At 35.8% G+C, this 21,193-nt stretch overlaps 3 protein-coding genes across 3 annotated transcripts in view; all 3 read left to right on the forward strand.

Annotated features, from left to right (window-relative positions):
- Positions 1-5,380: 5,380 nt before the first annotated feature.
- Positions 5,381-7,125, forward strand: LOC136812412 (beta-ureidopropionase-like). Its single transcript, XM_067068907.1, has one exon. The coding sequence runs from the start codon at positions 5,428-5,430 to the stop codon at positions 6,601-6,603; it is 1,176 nt and encodes a 391-aa protein (XP_066925008.1). The 5' UTR covers positions 5,381-5,427; the 3' UTR covers positions 6,604-7,125.
- A 620-nt stretch (positions 7,126-7,745) lies between these two features.
- LOC136812360 (uncharacterized) lies at positions 7,746-13,145 on the forward strand. The gene is made up of 5 exons (XM_067068856.1): positions 7,746-7,759; positions 8,340-8,429; positions 9,469-9,887; positions 11,258-11,484; positions 12,708-13,145. The coding sequence occupies exons 1-5, from the start codon at positions 7,746-7,748 to the stop codon at positions 12,897-12,899; spliced, it is 942 nt and encodes a 313-aa protein (XP_066924957.1). The 3' UTR covers positions 12,900-13,145.
- A 1,665-nt stretch (positions 13,146-14,810) lies between these two features.
- LOC136812361 (uncharacterized) overlaps positions 14,811-21,193 on the forward strand; it is a 36,714-nt gene continuing 30,331 nt past the window's right edge. The window contains exon 1 of the mRNA XM_067068857.1: positions 14,811-14,962. Within this exon, the coding sequence (XP_066924958.1) occupies positions 14,908-14,962 (55 nt within the window). The 5' untranslated portion in view covers positions 14,811-14,907. The remainder of the gene's footprint in view (positions 14,963-21,193) is intronic.

The following is a 21,193-nucleotide window of genomic DNA, read 5'->3' on the forward strand; positions in this document are numbered from 1 at the left end:
ATAGATCCAGATAGACTCTATCATAGAGCCTTCATTCAGCCCTTGTTTTGAAATTTAAAGCCCCATCTTTACTCAGCAATTATAATTTCTGCCTTGGCTTGTCTGTCTTGGCTTGTCCGCCTTGAATATTTTTTCAATAAACAATGCGCAGCTTCACAGGATCTGTGGAACCTCTGATGTTAGCTATTTTATTAAATCACAGTAACATCACTATGCTGCACACGTCCTCCGTATGCCCTCTTCTCGTTCTTTGAAATTATTAGCATTTAATGATGACCAATACAAGAGAAGAGGTCGCCCTGCCAAGTCTTTGTTGGATCAAGTTGTTGGTCATAAAATGATTTCTATTAGTCAATTTTGTTCTCTTGCCTTAAGCAAGAAGTAATGATGTGAATTTGAATTTAATTAGTTCGACATGGGAAAATACCTCTAAGTGAATAGGCCTCATTTTGAGATACTTTCCCATATCCAACCATGTCCAGTAATGGGCGGTTGTAGAATTTTATTATTATTATAATGGTTTGATAAGAAATAACAATAGTCGGTCGGTCGGTCAAGTCCTTGAAAATAAAAAATCCAAATATTAACAAAGTTTTAACGAAGATGTCCCTCATTTCTGGGCATTTTGGCAGCAAGAAAAAGTTGTTATTTGTAGCAGTAATTCAATGTTGTAATAAAACTATTGAAACAGTTGAGCATTAATTACTAAGACCCGACTAAATAAAACTCTGACATTTTTTTCCCTGATAAAGGTATATATTTAAGTAACACCAGGTCCGAAGGCCCATTCTTGCTACATGATTTTATACAGGAAAGCTCATGAAACCAGTTAATCATTTTTCTCTTTGATTTTTTATTGTTTTCTTTTGTTGATTGTTTGCTTCAACGATATCATTTTCTTGAAATGGGCTCTTCCAGAAAAAATTTGATATAGGGGGGTGGACGACAGGAATTTTAAGATAAAAAAAGCACTCGGAAATCCAGTCAATTTTTCAAAGTGCTTCCACTCAATTTTTTATTTGAACCCTTAGAAATTCCTTATAATTTGTCAAACTTTTGAAAAAATGTCAGCAATTCCAGATTTTTCCACCACAAAATTGATTTTGTATTGGAAATCCGAAATTTTCCGATTTTCCGAAATCAGAAACTAGGGAAACTTATTTCCAAAAATCGGAAAATCAGGAAAACTTTTTTCTGAAAATCAGAAAATCGAGGAAACTTATCTTTCCAAAAACCGGGATAAGGGGAAAATTTTTTTCGGAAATCAGAAAATCAGGGACACTTTTGTGTGAGAGTTGGCAGGTCTGCCACCCCCTGTACGGACTACGGAAACACAAGAAAAATGTTCAACATTTATTTGATTGGAAAATTTCTAAAGCATATCTAATATTTTACTTTTTTTGTAATTAATCCATCATCTTCTTCCTTACCGTGAAGTCGAGTAACTTGCATCAGTGGAGGGAAACTTGCATATCCATCAAATGACTGGTGATCATTTTGAAAGAACGTGGCGGTCTATTGAAGGACTAATTACTAAAGCATAAATTTTTTTAATGATAACTTCATATAAGTGATTTGTCTTTTACAACAAAGCTGTTACCTAGGAACAAGATCCCGTTTGTACTGGCTGAGGGTTTTCGCAAACAACTATTTCAAATCAAATCTTTAATCTGAACCACTCTGATTTATGGCGGCGGAGTTTTAGTATTTTCTTGTACCGGATAGAAAGAATGAAGTCATTATCACTGCTTTCAATTTGCATGCTTTGAAAGTTTGGTGACTGTGAGTGAATTTCTTTAATGGTGTCAAAACAGAATATGTTATGGGTTTTTTTTCTATAAAGGCTTTTGTTGTTTTGTATCTTTTTGAATTTTGAAATTCAATCTTTTTTTGTTCAAATGGGTGTATATCATTTCTTTATAAGATGTTTTGTTGTCTTTAGTTGGATTGGGATCTAGGCATGCATAATTGATGGTTGCCTTACTAGCAGTTAGTCAGAGTTAGTCGCACTAATAAGAATATCCAGTCATTTTCAGGATGTATTTGCAACAACAAGGATTAGATTTCCGTAATCAAACTCAGGATCTCAAGACAATTAATTAAAATTGAAAATTTGAAATAAAACAGAATGACCGGTTGCTAACGTGCAGCAGCCAGCTAATCAACCAACCAAAATTTGTTATTTAACTCCTGAGATAGCACTTTGATTCGCTAGGCCTTGGTTATATGCTAAAGCAGATCTTTTTCTTGGGAATTTTTTCTTCAAATTAGGTTTTGAGATTGGCACAGGTGTCCAATCTTTTCATCTTTGGCTCAAAATTTAGGTAATTTTTCAATGTTTTTTTAATTTTTGATTTCATTAAAAAGGGCATCTTAGTGGCATTGTTTTTATAAAACCCTATAGAAGTTTTTCGGAGCATTCTTTTGCTTGCCAGTCATTTACATAATAAAGTGCTTTTCATAGGGTCCTCCAGGCTTCAGGTATCCCCAATAAAATTAGGTACCCCCAACGATTTAGGTACCCCCAAAGTTGTTTGGATTCTTAGGTAGCCCCCAGGATTTGGTACCCCCATTGAATTATGTTTTTTAGGTACCCCCTTTTTATCGCGTAGCAGAATAGAAGAATTTCTGCTCTTTTGTCATTCCTGAAATCCCATCAAAACCAGCCATACTTCCTCTCTTGTTCTTTTTATTTGTTGACATTTTTTTGCATTCTATTCTCTGTAATGATAAATTTGTGTCAGTTGTTGAAAGTGTTCAAAGAACACATAAGAGTAAGACATGTCTTTTCCCACAAATCCATGTGAAGAAATATCCAAAATAGGTGAAAATTATTAATATGAAAACAAATTAAAAAATATACTAAATTACATACAATTCTCAACTTCAGTTGAGCTAGAATCTGAGAATGTCTGTCTGTGAGTCACAGAAACTTTGGGGCAGGCTGGAGACTTCAAAAATGGTCCGATTGGGCTGAAATTTTGCACACTTGATCCTTGGGCGAATCCCTGGGGTTAAATTTTTCATTTTTTCAAAATTTTGATTTTTGGGGCCTGGGGACGAGTTTTTCGCCAAAACGAGGCTTAAACTTTGGGGCAGGCTGGAGACTTCAAAAATGGTCCGATTGGGCTGAAATTTTGCACACTTGATCCTTGGGCAAATCCCTGGGGTTATTTTTTTCATTTTTTCAAAATTTTAATTTTTGGGGTCTGGGGACGAGTTTTTCGCCAAAACGGGGCTAAAACTTTGGGGCAGGCTGGAGACTTCAAAAATGGTCCGATTGGGCTTAAATTTTGCACACTTGATCCTTGGGCCAATCCCTGGGGGTGTTTTTTTCATTTTTTCAAAATCTTGATTTTTGGGGCCTGGGGACGAGTTTTTCGCCAAAACGAGGCTAAAACCCAAAATGCTATAATTTTTCTTAAGCCATTAATTTTACAATTGGGCCTACGAATGATTTCAAAGATACTGAAGTTGAGCCAGTGCGGCTAGCACGTTCGACAGTCAAATAACTTATATGGAACTGCATCCAAAAGATTTTCACAAGTTATAAAAAAACATAACAACTTCAAGCTACCATGTTTGTTATGATAGAAACGCTTGGTCAGCAAAAATGCAATATTGTTGAATTTTAATCTCTTTCACTGGGGTTACTGTGAAATGTGGAAAATGATAAAAACAAAGGGTTTGGTTGAAAATTGAGAAATTGAGTAAAGTTAAGAAAAATATCTCACACAGAAAAAACAGCCCCCACCCTCACTGACGAGATTACAGGTCCCCCCGAACATATCAGGTACCCCCTGAAAGTGGGAATACTTCCAGGTACCTGGCTTTTTTAACACCTATTTTTTTAGGTACCCCCACTTAAAGTGGGGGGGGGGTGACGCCATGCTTTTGCAGCATTAATCTTTGATACATATTTCAGCGGGGTGCTAGTGTGGCTAACTGTAGACTAGATCTTAAAAATTCAACAAAATTTATTACTGACTGACCCGCTGACTAAATTTGAAGAAGTTTTTTCACATGAACAAAACCAATTATTAATGGTTGCTTCATAATTTGATTGGCGATTTTCTGTCAAAAACCTTTTAAACTTCCATGCTACCGCTAAAACTACACGCAAAATTTGAGTAATGATAAAATTTTGAATTTTTGTCCAAAACAAAACAAATTTTACCTAGAGTCCTTCAAAGAGCTCTAAGTCCCTTTTTCTCTGCGCTACTAACTTCAATCTTTTTTAAACGTATATACTCAGGAAAGAAAGATCCATGTTTTTTTGTGTTAACCCCTCAAACCAGAGTTTCAGTTCATGTTTTTCATTGTAATCATTTTAGAAAAAAAGCATAAAAAGTATTTCAGAGCTTTCTTTCTGGATCATGGGGATTTAAACATTTTTATCCAACTCCTGAGATAATGAGACATGGTCAAAATTCCTTTGTCATCATGTAATTCTTTGTCAAATTGAAATTGTTGATTTTTGTTAATATCAATTTATGGACTGGTTTCTTGCAAAACTTATAGTTCACCTTCATAAAGGACGGGCGGAGGGGGGCTTTATACCCTCAAGATTTCATTGATGTGAAAACATGAAAATAGCAAGATGTCAAAGAGTAAAACAATAAAAAGAGTTGAAGGAGATAAGTAAAGAATCGAAAATAATAATGTAGCTCCTAAAATTGTTGAACACACCCAGACTATAATATTGACATTATTAGTAAAAATGTTTTATGTAATGAACTTCTCTTTTCCCCCGAATGTTTTTTAATTTAAAAAAGTCGAAGACATTTTAAATCGATTTTGTGATGACTAGACAAAGAAATTTGATCAGGGATGTATTGTCCAGATCATGACAAAGTATTCCAGATTAAAATTCCTTTATTCAATGGAAATTATTTTTTTCATCAGTTTAGATATGATTATCAGATTTCAATTTTCATTTGAATTGGATTTTAACAGTTTTTTAATAACTGGTAATATAATCTGATCTCTACAACTTTAAATGCATTTTTTGATTGGTTATTTATTTGGTCTCGACTTGGATTTTAACAGTTTTTTAATAACTGGTAATATAATCTAGTCTCTACAACTTTAAATGCATTTTTTGATTGGTTATTTATTTGGTCTCGACTACCTTACCAGTTTTCTTTTCTCTATAAATTAAGACAGACAGTCAGTACAGTTTATATTTTAATATCCTCGTAGCAGTAGTTCGAAATTTGAAGTCTGATTGAGTCTGGGTTTTTTTAAGATCAATGAATAGTGCTACTTCAAAGATTGATTGGCAATTTATTGAGACAGATCTGTGTCCAAAAAATCATTCTCGAGATGTTTTTGTCTGTATTCATCAAGCACGAGATTGAAATTCGAAATGATTTACTAATATTTTATAAAACTTCTGTTTAGTTTATCTGTAAGAAAAACAATAAGATGGCATCCAACGAGCAAATCCACAGCTTGGAGAAAGTCTTGGAAGACAAATTGGACGGAGAAGACTTGGCTGAGGTAAAAAGAATCCTATACGGTTCGCCATGTGAAAAAATCGACATCCCTCAAAATGTCTTAGACAATGCTTCAAAGAATGATTTTGAAGTTGTTGGCTACAAGATGACAGCAAAACCAGAATCTACACGAGCTCCAAGAATGGTTCGTATTGGTGCAATCCAAAATAAGATTGTGCTTCCAACCAGTGCACCTATTGGTGAACAAATCAAAGCAATGCATGACCGTTTGGGATTAATGATTGACGCTGCTGGGGAATCTGGTGTCAATGTGCTTTGTTTACAAGAAGCATGGACCATGCCTTTTGCTTTTTGTACACGCGAGAAACATCCTTGGATGCAATTTGCTGAGTCAGCTGAAAATGGTGCTACAACCTTGTTTTTACAAGAATTAGCCAAGAAATGGAACATGGTCATTGTTTCTCCTATTCTGGAAAGAGATGAAGAACACCAGGACACAATCTGGAATACTGCTGTTGTCATCTCAAACTTTGGACGTGTCATTGGGAAAAGCCGTAAGAACCACATCCCGAGAGTAGGTGATTTTAATGAATCTACCTATTATTCGGAAAGTGAGCTTGGCCATCCTGTCTTTGAAACTCAATTTGGTATGATTGGTATCAATATCTGTTATGGTCGACATCACCCGTTGAATTGGTTAGGATATAGTTTAAATGGAGCTGAGATTGTCTTCAACCCATCAGCCACTATTGGTGCATTGAGTGAGCCTTTATGGCCCATTGAAGCTAGATGTCATGCTATTGCTAATTGCTACTTTACAGTTGCCATCAACCGTGTTGGTACAGAGCATTTTGAGAATGAGTTCACTTCGGCCGATGGAAAACCTGCTCATAATGATTTTGGCCATTTTTATGGGTCCAGTTACGTAGCCGCTCCTAATGGGAGCCGCACACCAGGTCTATCACGGGTCAATGATGGGTTACTGGTGACAGAAGTGGATCTCAATTTGGTGAGACAGGTTCGTGACCGTTGGTGTTTTCAAATGACCCAACGTTTGCCAGTCTATCGAGATCTTCTCAACCAGGCTTCTAGCCCTGAATTCAAGAGGAAAATTATCCGTGAAAAAGTCAAAGAATGTTGGTGAATAACTGTGACTGTGGAAACTTTTGATACTCTTAGGGAATATTTTGGACTCGAGTATTTTTTGATAAATTCGATGGGTAGACTTCTTTGAAAATTCAACCGTTTTATAAGTTTTAATCGACATTTTATTATTACGTTTTTGTTTTGACTTGTATAGTATAAGGTAGAATAAGCTTTTTATATCTTTCGTGACTTTGCATATTGAAATGTAAAACCTCTTGATAATTATAAACTTTTGTTTGTAAACTTTTGTTTGTAATATTGTTTGTCCTTTTGTTTGAAAGGGTATCGGATATCTTTGACTCGTCATTATTTTTAATAAGCTGTTTTAGAGCTTTCTTGTAGCATTTTTGTTTATGTTAAAGACTTGCTTCGATTTTTTAAAAATCGCATTATTTTGTAACTTTTTTAGTAATTTTGACCAATTTTAAATTTGTAAACTATTCTTAGAAATTCTTTTAGATAATAATTTGACCTTGATAATTTTTCTAAAAAAGTTTTTACTTACCTTTTTACTTCCGAGTTCTTTATTCATTTAAAGCATAAAAATGTCTAAATTGTTAAAAGAAGGACAAGGTCTTTCATCAGAAACTCTAATACAGCCCTGTGTCACAGACCCACTGGGACCCCATCCCCACTGGAAAATTTGGTCCCTGATGGGAAAATACCCCAAAATTTCAGCCCCACTGGGAAATTGAATTTGATTTCATCCTCACTCGAAAACCAATGTCTAAAAATTGCACTCAAAAACCATGCCCACTGGATTTTTTAACGTTGGAGCAATAAAATTTCTATCCCCATTGGGATTTCGATAGGGATTTAGGGAAAAGTTCCACCGGGGCTGTTAGACAGGGGTGTTCTATTTCATATTATTTGCTTGCTTATAGTTGCAATGCATGAGACTCATTAAAAATTTTCTCCCAGCTGAAATTGAGCGAAAAATCTGAGTTTTTAGTTGTCACAATTTAACAAAAATTTTACTTTTTCCAGTATTTCATTTTAATGTCTAAACTTCTCTTTTTACACATTCTCATTTTAGATTAATTTCAATTACAAGGAGAAAATTTGCTAAGACCAGAACTCAAGAAAAAATGGTCAAATATAGTACTCTCTTCACCAGCTTAATTTTGCTGACGTTACAAAATGGCTCATCTGTGGCATCTATCTTGTTCAATGACAACATGAGGAGTTTTTCACATGCACAAAAAGAAGGGAAATGCATTGCAAACAAAGAATTAACATTATTTGAAAGAGCAGGTACAAGTTATAAAAATTCATATATTAATTATAAATTTATACATTTTTTGTCTCTCAAATGCATTCATTAGTCTAACTAAAATTCTATCACCAAAGATTTAGTCTCTAACGGTCGGTTTTCGGAGGCCCTGTCCGCACACACCCCTCATCTCATCATCCAACCTTAATAAAAGTATTTCAAAATTTTTCACATTGTAGAACACCAGGCGGTTACTAGGGTTGGCGGATGATATGGCGATATTCCTTATAACGTTTTCTTCTTCATTTTAAACTTATTCGATGGTTTCAAAACGCAGTTTTGTATAAGAACTCTTTCAGAATCACAAGGCTCGAATTTCCAAAATAAAAAATTACAAATTTTTAAGAATAAAGTGATACTGAGCCTCGAATCTTTGTAAAAAATATTTTTCTTGTTATTACATTCTTTAATAAGACAAACTAACTAACAGACTAATCTTTAAATGGAATATTATTTCTTAGGGTCAGATTGTTTTTAGGTGAGCCTGGAGTCATCACAGAACAATGGTTTACAAGTGAGAACGACTGCTTTGCTGCTGATTCCATTATAAGGTAAAAAGAATGTTTCAAATCTTACTGAAATACAGTTCACGCTCTCTGATTCGACGTTCTACTATTCGATACGCTCCATTATTCGATAAATATTGGAAGTCCCTGTCAACAAGAAACTCTTGTAAACGGCGCTCTACTATTCGATACGTTCCCTTATTCGATGAAAATCAGATTCATCTCAAATCAACTCTCTAATTCCATTTGTATGGGGAGTTGAATTTTCATCGAATAAGGGAGCGTATCAAATGATGTTCCTCTTGTTTTTGAGCGTTTCTTGGTGATAGTAGCTTTCAATACAGTTGACGCTCTCTAATTCGACGCTTTACTATTCGTACTCCCTTATTCGATGAAAATCCAATTCCCCTTAAAGATCGAATTAGAGAGCGTCAACTGTATTATCGAATGATGGAGTGTATCGAGTATGAAGAACTTTGAATTAGAGAGCATCAGCTTGTATTATTGCTTTTTGTTTTGCAGAAAACATTGAAATGACAATGTGCTTTGCTTACTATTGTGTACTTACTGAACAATTTGGCGATTGGTAGAGACGCTGAGAAAATTTAACTTGATAAAGATGAAGTTTACTAGGTTTTAGTGGTGTAGTAAGGCGAAAACGTAAACAAAACTCAAACAACTTCGTTTTCTTGTTACATTACACAGCAAAATAATTTGAACTTTCAGAGAGTTGTGCAATACTACAATCATGGACAAAAATATTTGAGACAAAGGGGACTTCCCTGCGAAATTTTAAATACCACAAATGATTTTTTAGCGCCTTAAACTACAATTGGAAAGTAGAGTTTTAACTCTGAGTTTTAACATGCGACTTAAGATAAAGGACCTTAGGATCTCAGGATTTAAAAGCTCAAACTTGTTTAAATAAGGCTTGGAATCAACCACCGAATCTCTCTAAAATCGAAATATTCATTGAAAGAAAGTGCAATTCTTGCCCGAACTTTAAATTCTGAAAAACGTTAAAATACACTAAAATGTCAATATATTTCTCGACCATAATTATACATAGAATTTTATTTTTCAGGTATTACATCGATAATGGTACAGTGCCTGCAATAGAAGGCTCCCTTTTTCTGATGCATGGCATAGGATGGGATAATGGTGCAAAAGCTGGACCCTGGGGCAACAAATGGGTCGGACAACTGGCCCAAAACGGTGGCTTGTACAATACAATCAGAATCCCGTACGGAAAATCTATTCGGGTAACCGTCACACCGCCTCGGTCCGGAGTTTATTGGTTTATCTTAAGAGGGGTTGAAAATTACGGTGTTGTAGTTGGAGATTTAGCTTTGCCGCCCACCGCCCGACTGAGATTACAAAAGATAGAGAATAAGCAATTTGACGTTTATGAGTATATTGATTTGGCGCGTTCGATTAAAGAGAATGGCTTGCTTTTTATGGTCACCTTGGCTGCTAATAGTACGGACTTCAATTACCTAGAAGGTAAGATTAATTTTCTTATATGTAGTTCGAAATGTGTATCTTTTTTATTGGCAAGAAAATAAGTCATAGGTAGAAGCCCTTTGAGCTAGGACTGTTGTTGCAGGGGTCAAAAGGGTTATAGGACCGCCTTTAATGAGTCTACTCAGAAATACAGTTTACTCTTGTTAATTCTTGATATGCGTAAGTCAAGATGACGTCATATTTTTTAACGGAAGCAGCCAAAAAAGCCGGTTTTTGACCTCTGTGTTTCTATTTTTAGTAACAGAGAGAGGTCAAATCCCGGCTTTTTTACGGTGTTTCCGCTAGAAAAATGACTTACGCATATCAAGAATTCGAACTCTAATGGGAGATCTTATTTATTCGAATTACAGAGATATTCGAACTATAGAGAGTATATTGAAAGGGGTTTTTCCTTGACTGGAAATTGGTTCAAATAAGGGAGGGTTTACTGTACGATGTTTGTTTTCTACGAAACTTACCTAGTAAAATGCCTGAGACTGAATGAAAATTTATATCTTAACTTTTTCTCCTTATCAGTACACAAAGTTCCAAACATTAAACATGACTACTCTCTCTTGGAGACAATTGGATTATCTTTGTAACGCGAGGCCCGTGCTGTACCGTACTTTACTGTACATTGAGTACTTAATTACAATAGTTAAGAAACAAAGACAAATATAATATATAAACCGTAAATGACAAATTTAGACGGTCATAATAAGAGATACTAAGATAAAAATGTATTTAACTGATTCTTCGATGATATGCTGTACGTTTTACAATCGATAAGTCTTTCGTTAAGTCTATGAACCATTCAATCTGTTCAACAATTTCAACACTAGTTGCGTTTGAATTCTTCGATATCTCTTCCGTTTCGCTGTTTTCATAATTAAACATAACCTAAGGGACTCCGCAATCTAATGAGCCCCTTCCCTGGACTAAAAACCTACCTCCCTCGAGGCTACAGGGGTCAGTCTGGTTCGCCAATCTGACTGATCTTTTGGTAGGACAAAAACCCTTGGTTCGTTAATAAAATAATAAATCTGTTATTGTCTTCTTCTGTTCCGTTTTGTTCTCCTCCATCGCTTGATAGGTTATTCGGTCCCTATATTGTCGGCAATCGCCGTATGTTCATGAAAAGAAATGTAATCGATTAATAAAGTTTAAGTACGTGACCTTGCGTTGCAAATGAGATGTCAAGTCTACTCCGTTCCTCCCTTTTAAATAAGAAATGCTCAGGGATTTGCATGCCGGTACTTTCGTCCGAAATCGTATAAGATATTCGGATTTCCGGATATTTTTTCAAAATATAGCGGAAATCGCACGATGGACCATAAAAAAATTAATTTGAGTACAATTCTGACCACTAGGTTGTTTTCGTCTTTGCACACGTGATCACACAGACGTACAATACCTTTCGTCCGGCACCGAAGATTTCTTCTTATCAGCTTTCTATTACAACAAAGGAGTTTACCACACTCAACATGCCGGTTTGACGTACTTTCAACATCCAGGAACGATGAGCGCTTACAAGATTTTTGCATCCGATCCTCTGATTTTTAAAGATTCTTTTCACCTTTTGTGGAGGCAATCTGAGGTATTTTTTTATTTGCTATCTTCGTTCGTTCGTTCGTTCGTTCGTTCGTTCGTTCGTTCGTTCGTTCGTTCGTTCGTTCGTTCGTTCGTTCGTTCGTTCGTTCGTTCGTTCGTTCGTTCGTTCGTTCGTTCGTTCGTTCGTTCGTTCGTTCGTCGTTCGTTCGTTCGTTCGTTCGTTCGTTCGTTCGTTCGTTCGTTCGTTCGTTCGTTCGTTCGTTCGTTCGTTCGTTCGTTCGTTCGTTCGTTTCGTTCGTTCGTTCGTTCGTTCGTTCGTTCGTTCGTTCGTTCGTTCGTTCGTTTTTCGTTCGTTCGTTCGTTCGTTCTTCGTTCCTTCGTTCCTTCGTTCCTTCGTTCCTTCGTTCCTTCGTTCCTTCGTTCGTTCGTTCGTTCGTTCGTTCGTTCGTTCGTTCGTTCGTTCGTTCGTTCGTTCGTTCGTTCGTTCGTTCGTTCGTTCGTTCGTTCGTTCGTTCGTTCGTTCGTTCGTTCGTTCGTTCGTTCGTTCCTTCGTTCCTTCGTTCCTTCGTTCCTTCGTTCCTTCGTTCCTTCGTTCCTTCGTTCCTTCGTTCGTTCCTTCGTTCCTTCGTTCGTTCCTTCGTTCCTTCGTTCGTTCGTTCGTTCGTTCCTTCGTTCCTTCGTTCCTTCGTTTCTAGGATTTTAATTGTTTCCACGGGGTCCACGGCCGGCTGGTTCGGATATACAGGAATTTTGGAAGGAGCGAGGATTCGAACCGATACCCTCTGGTTTCAGACGCCGACGTCTTGACTACTCGACCATTGATTTTATTTTCATTTTTCAGAGAAGGTTGTTTAAAAGTGCTAATTAAAAGTGCTGTACCTTTAAAGCACGTAACAGGTTTTAACGCACGACTGTTCGTTGCAACTTTGATCCTCCATTTACGCCCAGAATGCAGTAACTAACCAGAACCTGCTAGTTTATACTAGACGTCACGGTTTTTATCTACGTAGGAACTATTCCACTTACTGACTTTTTCGAATGTTTCGAGCCCAGGTTTCGGCTCCAAACATTCGATTTTTTAGACGCAACTTTAAACTTTTGAAGCTCTTCTCGTAGCAAAAGATTTTGAATTAGCGTCACTACACTTGAAAGGCTTCTATTTTTTGGAAAATCAATAAAATAAAACTCACAAATAAACGGAATGAAAAATGCCGGTTTTGGTGAGGTGCTTGCCAAGAACCTGCAAAATTATTCATTTTTTTCTTCTAGAAAAATGACAATGAATGTTACACGCGTACTGGCGCTGAGGAATGCGAGTTTCTCCCTGACGGAACTGCTACCTTGCGTTCGACAAAACAACAAATTGATTTGAATGTTCACAAGAAATATCCAACGTTGAATGAGAAGCCAATGTTTGCTGTGACCAACATTTCCAGCTATGTCTGGTTTTATGAATGGTAAAGTCTTGGGCGAAATCCTGTAATACACCTTTTCGACCGTAGCCGCCAATTGCCGAGCGGGCATTTTTTTTTCGCTTTATCCCACTAAAACCGTCCCAGTCCTTTTTTCGCACCTATAGACAATAGAAAAATGTGTCAAAAAAGGATTGGATCGAGTTTAGGGGATGATTAAATAATTAAATGGCACGCGCCTGACCGCGCGATTACGGTCGAAAAGGTGTATTAAGTCGTATTATGTCAAGAGTTAGACAATCGCCTAATGTTTTATCATTTGACATTGGGTTTTCTTTTCGTTTTCAGAAATAATTTTACATAAATTTAAAATAAAATAATTCATCAATTAAAAATAATGCCCAAAACTTTCACTTTGACTGATCTTTGATATTGGTTTTTTCTTTTCGTTTTTTTTTGTTTTTATATTTAGCGATTTAGATCCCTTTGCATGAAGGACTTTTTCTGTTTATTGAGTTATTTGTCAGAAAGTGTGTATTGTACATAAAAAATGGTGACGATTTTATGCAAGTAAATTTAGAGTTTTGGATAATATCTTTTTAATAAAGTTACGCAGATTCAAAATATTTAGATTTTTTAAAATAAATTTTTAAATTTTAATCATATACACAGAATTTTGTAGCGTTTTTTGTAGAGATTTTTATTAGAATTTATAACACTTTACTTAAAATTGAGAAACCACAAAAAATCATAATGGGGGCTTCCTTGTTTATTCGTTCGTGATCTTGATGTTAAAAGCTTTTATTTCATTACTTACACCCCTGCCTCACAGCCTCGTTGGAACTTCCTTCCCACAGTGGGGATGAAAATTCAGTTCGAAATCCCGGGGATAGAAATTCTATTGTCCCAAGGTCAAAAATGACAACAGGGATGGTTTTGGAGTGCAATTTTTTCCATAAAATTTTAGCAAAGTGAATTTTCCAGCAGGGCTGAAATTGTAGATTATCTTTCCCACAGGGGACGAAGTTTTTTTCTAATGGGGGCAGGTTTCCACCGGATCTGTGCACAGGGGTTTTTACTTTATTATCGATTTATTCCATAGCCTTTTTTTGCTTCGTTTCTTTCAGCTAAAAGAAATATAACAAAAAAAATTAAACAAATAATCATCGGATAACAACTATGGCACTGCTGAAATTATTTGAGCAAGACTTGGTGAAAACGTTAAAAGACTGCATAACTACTACACCGAAAGAGCCTAAAGAGAGTGCGGAGAAGGACACCCTTGATGGTATCGAAGATGATCTCCTCGTTAATGATAAACCAATCCTGGAAGAGCTTATTGCTGAGTCAGCAGTAATTGACAATGAAGATTACACGTCATTCAAGACCTCCATCCAAAACACGAAATACCCAATGAAACCATTTTATAAAACCTTAGCCCGTAATCTTTTCGCGCACATCGTAAGTATCAAAAGCATGACTGTCAAGGCTAGTGAATCAGGATCAACTGATCTTGGGCTAAATATTTTGAACCACGATTTTAAAGAGATCACTAAAAATGTTTTTCAGAAGATTTCAGCTACCTTTGAAAATGATGGAAATAATTTCGAAGAACTTTTAAAGGAATTGATTGCTGACTTACGTAAGAGTGACATTCTTGTGCTGATGGGACTGGGTCGAACAGAAGGTAGTTTGAACGTATTACCTCCAGATATGTACACCTTGAGGAGCTCCTTTCAACAAATTCATCACCCGAAATCAAAAATGACCGTGGGTGCACGCGCTCTTACAAAACACAGTCATCGGAGCAGTGAATTATTCTGGGGAGTTTGTACAGGGAAAGAGGAAGCTAAAAATGCGCATGCGCTAGAAATATTGGTCAAAATAATTAGCGATTGTTCATGGATTAATATTCACACGCTGCCGCATCAAACCTACGTTTTAGAGATGAGATCTAGTGTTGGATACGGGTTGCGATGGAAACATGATGGGACCATGTTTCGTGGATTCTTGGAACCTCAAATGGAGAATGGGCACGAGGTTGGCTGGAGACATTAATGCATTGCGCGTTTGGTCTGATTTGTTTGGAAGATCGAGGTTATCTGAGAAATGGTAAGTTTATATACTTTTCGTTATTTTCTCAGGTTAAAAAATCTAGCGGGGATAGTTTTGGAGTGCAATTTTTTCCATTGAATTTTATCAAAATCAATTTTCTAGTGGGGCTGAAATTTTTAGATTATTTTTCCCGCACATTTTGGCCAAAATTTTCGTTCATCGTACTTTTTTTTTGCATTGTTCTCAGGTCAAAAAATCTAACGGGGATGGTTTTGGAGTGCAATTTTTTCCATTTTAAAAATCTAATCAAAATCAATTTTCCAGTGGAGGTTATTTTACCTTTAATTATTCTAGTATCTTATGTATTGGTTTTCGTAATATCGAAATTTTGATTTTGCTATTTTTTGATTGGTTGATTTTTGCAAAAAGTTGCACATATGTGGCCATATTTTGTTGCTCTCCACCGTTTGGATTATAAGAAGTAAAGAAACCCGTTTTTGTCTGCGTTTTCTTAAATTACTTTGGGTTTTTAGCTTCTCTAAACTACAGAATCGTACAGCATTCTCAAATTTTAGTATGATTAATACTTTAAATGATGATTCACAACCCTGAAAATTTCTATAACAAAGATTTATGAAAAATTAAAAGTCGAAAGAAAAATCCATATCTCCCAGGTGTCCTCGCAGGAACAAAACGCATTTGTTTACCCCCCCCCCTACGCAATTTAAGACACAACTATGGAGTGTGTCTTTTCTCGATATAATTTTGAGATTTTTGAATTACATGAAAGGTGTATTGGGGAGGTGTTCCTTGGCTTCTAATAAACTGCTGCCCCGGCGAGCACTCCAGTTTAGAGAACTACAGGACTAAGCTTTTGAACTAACTGAAGCATCATAGAATAAATACTGTGTAAAAATTCAGAAGCTTCTCAATATTTTTGTCACTCTTTACTCGGTTTACTCGGAGTCCTCTATTCAGTTAACCCAGTTAAGTTTGGTGTTTATGATTAAAAAATTGACTATCAAATAGATCATTTTAACAATTTTACAATTTATGTAGTTTATTTCCCTAAGCCTGCTGTGCAAAAAGGAAAAATCGAGATCACGTTAATTTTTATTGATGGTACTTGCTTCCAAATCTATTGTAAACATCAGAATCTTAAAAACATGTACCCAGTTCTTAGTAAGAAAAGACCCATGACATGAAAGATTTCTATCTGAAGAAGCTAATCAAATTTCAGAAAACACTAAAACTTTTTCCCATATCATATGACAACAATCAAATGACCAATGAATTTATCGACTTTCTAACGCTTTAATAATTTAGTCAAGAGGATTACTTTAATGGTGTTTCAGAAATGATTTTTTGCCTTTCTTCTTCCTACAGGAATTATATTAACTGACTTACCCTATGGATATTGAAATGGATAACTTATTCCCAGGTGATTTTATTCTTTAAACCTGTATTTGATTCATTACATTTAGTCTAATGGAATCTAGAAATGTCGCATTTGACCTTCAGAATATACAGTTTGTTTATACCCAACTGGCACACAACGTTATTTCAACGTCTATCTAATGTTCATAACGTCCATAATAACATTTGATGAACGTTGAAACAACGTTGTGTGTCAGCTGGGTAAGAAAAAGGGCTACTTAATCGGTATGTATCGTAGGTCGGCTAGGTGCTTCCACAAAAAAAAATTAAATAGGTGGATTTATCAATTTTAAAGCTACGAGGAACTTGGATATGTTTAGAAATCTGCTAGGTAGAGATTTTAGCGAGTTTTTGTTTTTTCACTTGTGAGGACGGTAGAGTGCTTGGAGTGATTTGGAATAACCCGTAGAATTGAGGAGGGTGAAGAAGTGCTTCTTTACCGTCGTCCTCAGTCGATCAGGATCTAGACACATACACAAACTCGCTTTTAATTATAGGGGTGGCTGAATTGAAGTGGTTGCCTGAAAATTGCACACATAAACATTTTTTACGAAATGTCCAAAGTATGAGGTAATCTTTGTATGTCTCAGCCAATCAGAGCTTTATTCGACGTGTGTTCGTGATTTTTTACATGAATCTGCTGATAGGAAATTTGCGTATTCACCCTTTTTTTTTCAAATTCGGGATTTATTTTATGTTTTTATTAAAGACCATGGTCGCACGCCACGCTTCGCTCCGATACGAAACGGTTCCGAAACACTGTGTGAACGTTAAAATTTAAAACGTCAAAAAAAAGACGTTACAAAGAAAAACAGATCGAAACGGTTATGCTCCACTGTTCATCGGAACGGAACTGCTCCGTTTTCTTGCTCCAAAACGTTCTGAAATGAGTATGAACACTTTCTATCCGTAATAAATACCACACTGGAGCGATACGAAACCGTAATTTCTGAATGTATGGTCATAATTTCATAAACTTTTATCGGGTTTTAGAATAAAATTTATTTTGTTGTTGTTTTCATGTAATTTTTGAAAACGAAAGTGAAAATGGCGATGTCCTCTAGTCTACTTCACTGGACTTATCGCCATCAAAATCAACAAAAAGCAAAGTTCATTCAGAAGTAGAATTCACTTTCGTTTTCTAAATTTTCTTCCGACTTCGCCACTGCGTAGCGTCAACCCCCCTGACATTTGGGGGGGGGGTTTACACCCAAAATATTGCAAACAAAAACTGGGAGCTAAAATACAGCCAAATATTTGGGGGAACCTGATATTTTTTTTTGGGGGGGGGCTGGAATTTCAATGGCAAGGCTGGGGGCTGACTATTTCTTTTATTATTTTTCTTTATATCACCACATTTCTATCCAAAAACCTTTCATTTTACAGTTTATTGATTCTGTTTGTTTTCGAACGGTGCAATGTTGTGTTTCCTGAACGCATGTTTTAATAGCCGTAATGAACTCTTGATTTTCAGTTAAGCTCTAATCGTATGCTTTAAGATTCAGTGAAAAGTAAGAGATCTCTTAATCTTTATGTAATCCTAAGGCATCTTAATGCGTCTCAGATCAACGGGTTGAGCTTACACGGTATTAGAGAATTTTTAATAAGCTCTACTAAAGCAACTATTGGATCCCAACTTCCGTTACAGATTAGTTTGTGTCTATAAATATTTAAGGTACATGCTTTTGGCTCGTGCTTTATGTCATTTTTGACCTACTGTATATTTACGGGTAGTAAAAGATATGTAAGTTAGAAATGGGCCAATACTTTGGTTAGATTAAAATATTTAGTATCATGGGTATCAGAAGGGGAACTACGCCCACGCTCCTTTATTCGATGAAAATCCAATTTCCCGTTGGAAATCGAATTAGAGAGCATCAACTGTAAAAACAAAGCATACCTTTTGACACAGACTTCAGAATCTTACTTTAGTCATTATAGGAGATCCTGGAATGCACTTAATTAAGACAAAGTACTAAAGTGGTACTAGCCACCTATTGGATCCCAACTTCCGCTACAGATTAATTCGTGTCTATAAATATTTCAGGTACATGCTTTTGGCTCGTGCATCATGTCATTTTTGACCTACTGCACATTTACGGGTAGTAAAAGATATGTAAGTTAGATTGATTGATTGCAAATGAATTTTACAACCATTTACAACTAAAAAAGTTGATTTTTCTTTCCATGGCAGGTTGCCATGTTAAACCGGTAGTGTTTTTGTTTACAATGACGTATTGGAGCTAAATATTATTTTGTTTGTTGTTCATTTTGAGTCATCATTTGAAACAACTCCCAAGTAACAGATATTTCGAATGTAATAAGTTGAGCCGGAAAAACGGTAATATTTACTTTTGGGTACGCTCCATTGTTCGATAATATCGACAGTCACCTACAACAAGAAACTCTTATAAACGACGCTCCTCATCCGATACGCTACTTTTTCAATGAAAATCCAATTTCCCCTTTGGAAATCGAATTAGAGAGCATCAACTGTAAAAGCACTCACTGCACACCTTTTTGACAGACTTCAGAAATTTACTTTAGTTAATAGGAGATTCTGGAATGAATCAATTAAGACAAAGTACTGAAGTGGTACCAGCCACCCACTCCTTGAGGTGGTACTTTTGAGAACATCCAAACAATTTATTTTAGATTAAAAAAAAAACAGTTTTTCCTTTCAAATTTTACTTTGACTAATCCTTAAAATTTAAAAATGCTATGAGCTCCTAAAACCTTGCCATTTTGTTCATACAACGAAATACAAACAAACAAACATGTTTTCCTAGTTTTTCCTAGTTACTACTGGGGGCGTGCATACTTTACATATGTGTGACGTCATCAGCCTTTACCTATTTAATTAAATGCAATTTAGTCATGATTGGGAATTATACTAGAAGCAATTCCATTGGACTGCCCATAACACCATGTATTGTTAACTGTTCTATAGTATGACTAATTAAGGGCATGTTGTGCAAAAGATTCTGAATAGCTGATCTTTTTGTGTTGGGTTTTGTGTTTTTATACTATATTCGATTCTATTCTTAGCAACTCAATAGCCCACTCAATTTGACCTTGGATTCTATCATTTGTTTACTTTTGATTTTGTTTATATATTGCGTGAGTCATTTTTCTCCAGGGTGTATGATTGTTCGAAATAATGGGTTCAACCCTAAAAAAGGGGGTGTTAACGTTTATATATGCTGTTTTGGCAAATTCTCCAGAGTGCATAGTTATTCATTCGTTTGAGATATATATATAGTCTAGAAGTATAAAACCTTCAACTACTCAAAATGGAAACAATAAATACAAAAACCCACAAAACAAAAAGACAATACCAATACAACAAAAATCTAGAATGAACATTCACAGAAAATCAATCAGGTTGGAGTAGAAAAGGAAAATATGATGACATAGAAATCCGTCAATGTAAAACTAGTGATCTAAAATGACTTTAAGGAAGAAAGTAACTCAATATGAGTCAAAAAATATTTCAAGAAAACACATTATCTGTTCCTCAGTTTTCGACCTACACAGGATTTCGGCCATTTGTGAAAATATCCTCCTATATGATGGAAATAGGGTTGTGTAGGTAGGCCAAGCAGTGTTAATTAGACACCACCACAGATAAAAGATAGTAAAAAGATGTGTTTATTGAAAGTATAAAACGCGCGCAATAATATAAAATAAACTAAAACGTAACACGGAACCAGCCGAAGAAACTAAAATTACAATGAGAAAAGAAGTATACTTTCTACTAGACAAAGTTGCCACACCTTTGACACGTTTCTGCCACAACGTTGAAGAAAGCATACTAGAAGAGAAGGAACTGGGATTGGATTGCCACTATCCAACCCTGTGGCTCTCACACACATTTTACAGTTCAAAGAATAAGATGGAAAGAGTGGGGAAAGAATGAGAATTTTAAAAATAGGACTATAACCCGGTTCGAAGCCCCGTACACCGTGACCGCTCACCGCAAGAGCTGGCGAACGAGTGAATCTTGAGAGAGTTGAAATCTTGAAAATTCTGAAAAATGACGAACTATAACCCGTCGAAGACTGCAATCTAACTTTGCGTTTTCAGCACCTTGACATCGCATTCTTTGTATAAAAACTTTGGCTTTAACTTTCTAGTTTATATATCTATTTCTAAAAATGATAAAGCGTATTGGTCAAAAACAAAACCCAAATCTTCTGTGTCTTTTACACAGAATTCTTTGAAAACTGCTATGAAACATCTGATAAAAAATTGTTTTTTCAATGCAGGTGATATTGTTATGTGTCAAGTGATCGGGATTCCCATGGGAATCGATCCGGCGCCATTTTGGGCTAATCTTTTCCTCTACCAATACGAACAAAGGTATATGAGCAGGGTCATTGAGGAAAATAAGGTTAAGGCTCGCCATTTTCATTCGACTAAAAGATTCATTGATGATTTGTGTGCTATCAATGACGGTAACTTGTTTCAGTCTGTGTATAGAGATATCTATCCAGATGAGCTTGAACTCAAAATTGAGCACTCGGGTAATCATGCTTCTTTTTTAAACCTGGATATTACCATCAAAGACGGATATTTATTTATAAGTTGTTTGATAAACGGGATGCATTTCCTTTTTCCATAGTCCGAATGCCACATAAAGATAGCAACTTGCCAGAATCGATTTTTTATTCTTCTTTTGTTGGTGAACTTCTCAGGATTGCTCGTTCTACGTTACTTTTCGAGGACTTGAAAGTTAAAGCCAAAGTTTTTATACAAAGAATGCGATGTCAAGGTGCTGAAAACGCAAAGTTAGATTGCAGTCTTCGACGGGTTATAGTTCGTCATTTTTCAGAATTTTCAAGATTTCAA

This window comes from Clytia hemisphaerica, unplaced genomic scaffold (assembly GCF_902728285.1).
Source record: "Clytia hemisphaerica strain Z4C2 unplaced genomic scaffold, Clytia hemisphaerica genome assembly, whole genome shotgun sequence".
Lineage (NCBI taxonomy): Eukaryota > Metazoa > Cnidaria > Hydrozoa > Leptothecata > Clytiidae > Clytia > Clytia hemisphaerica.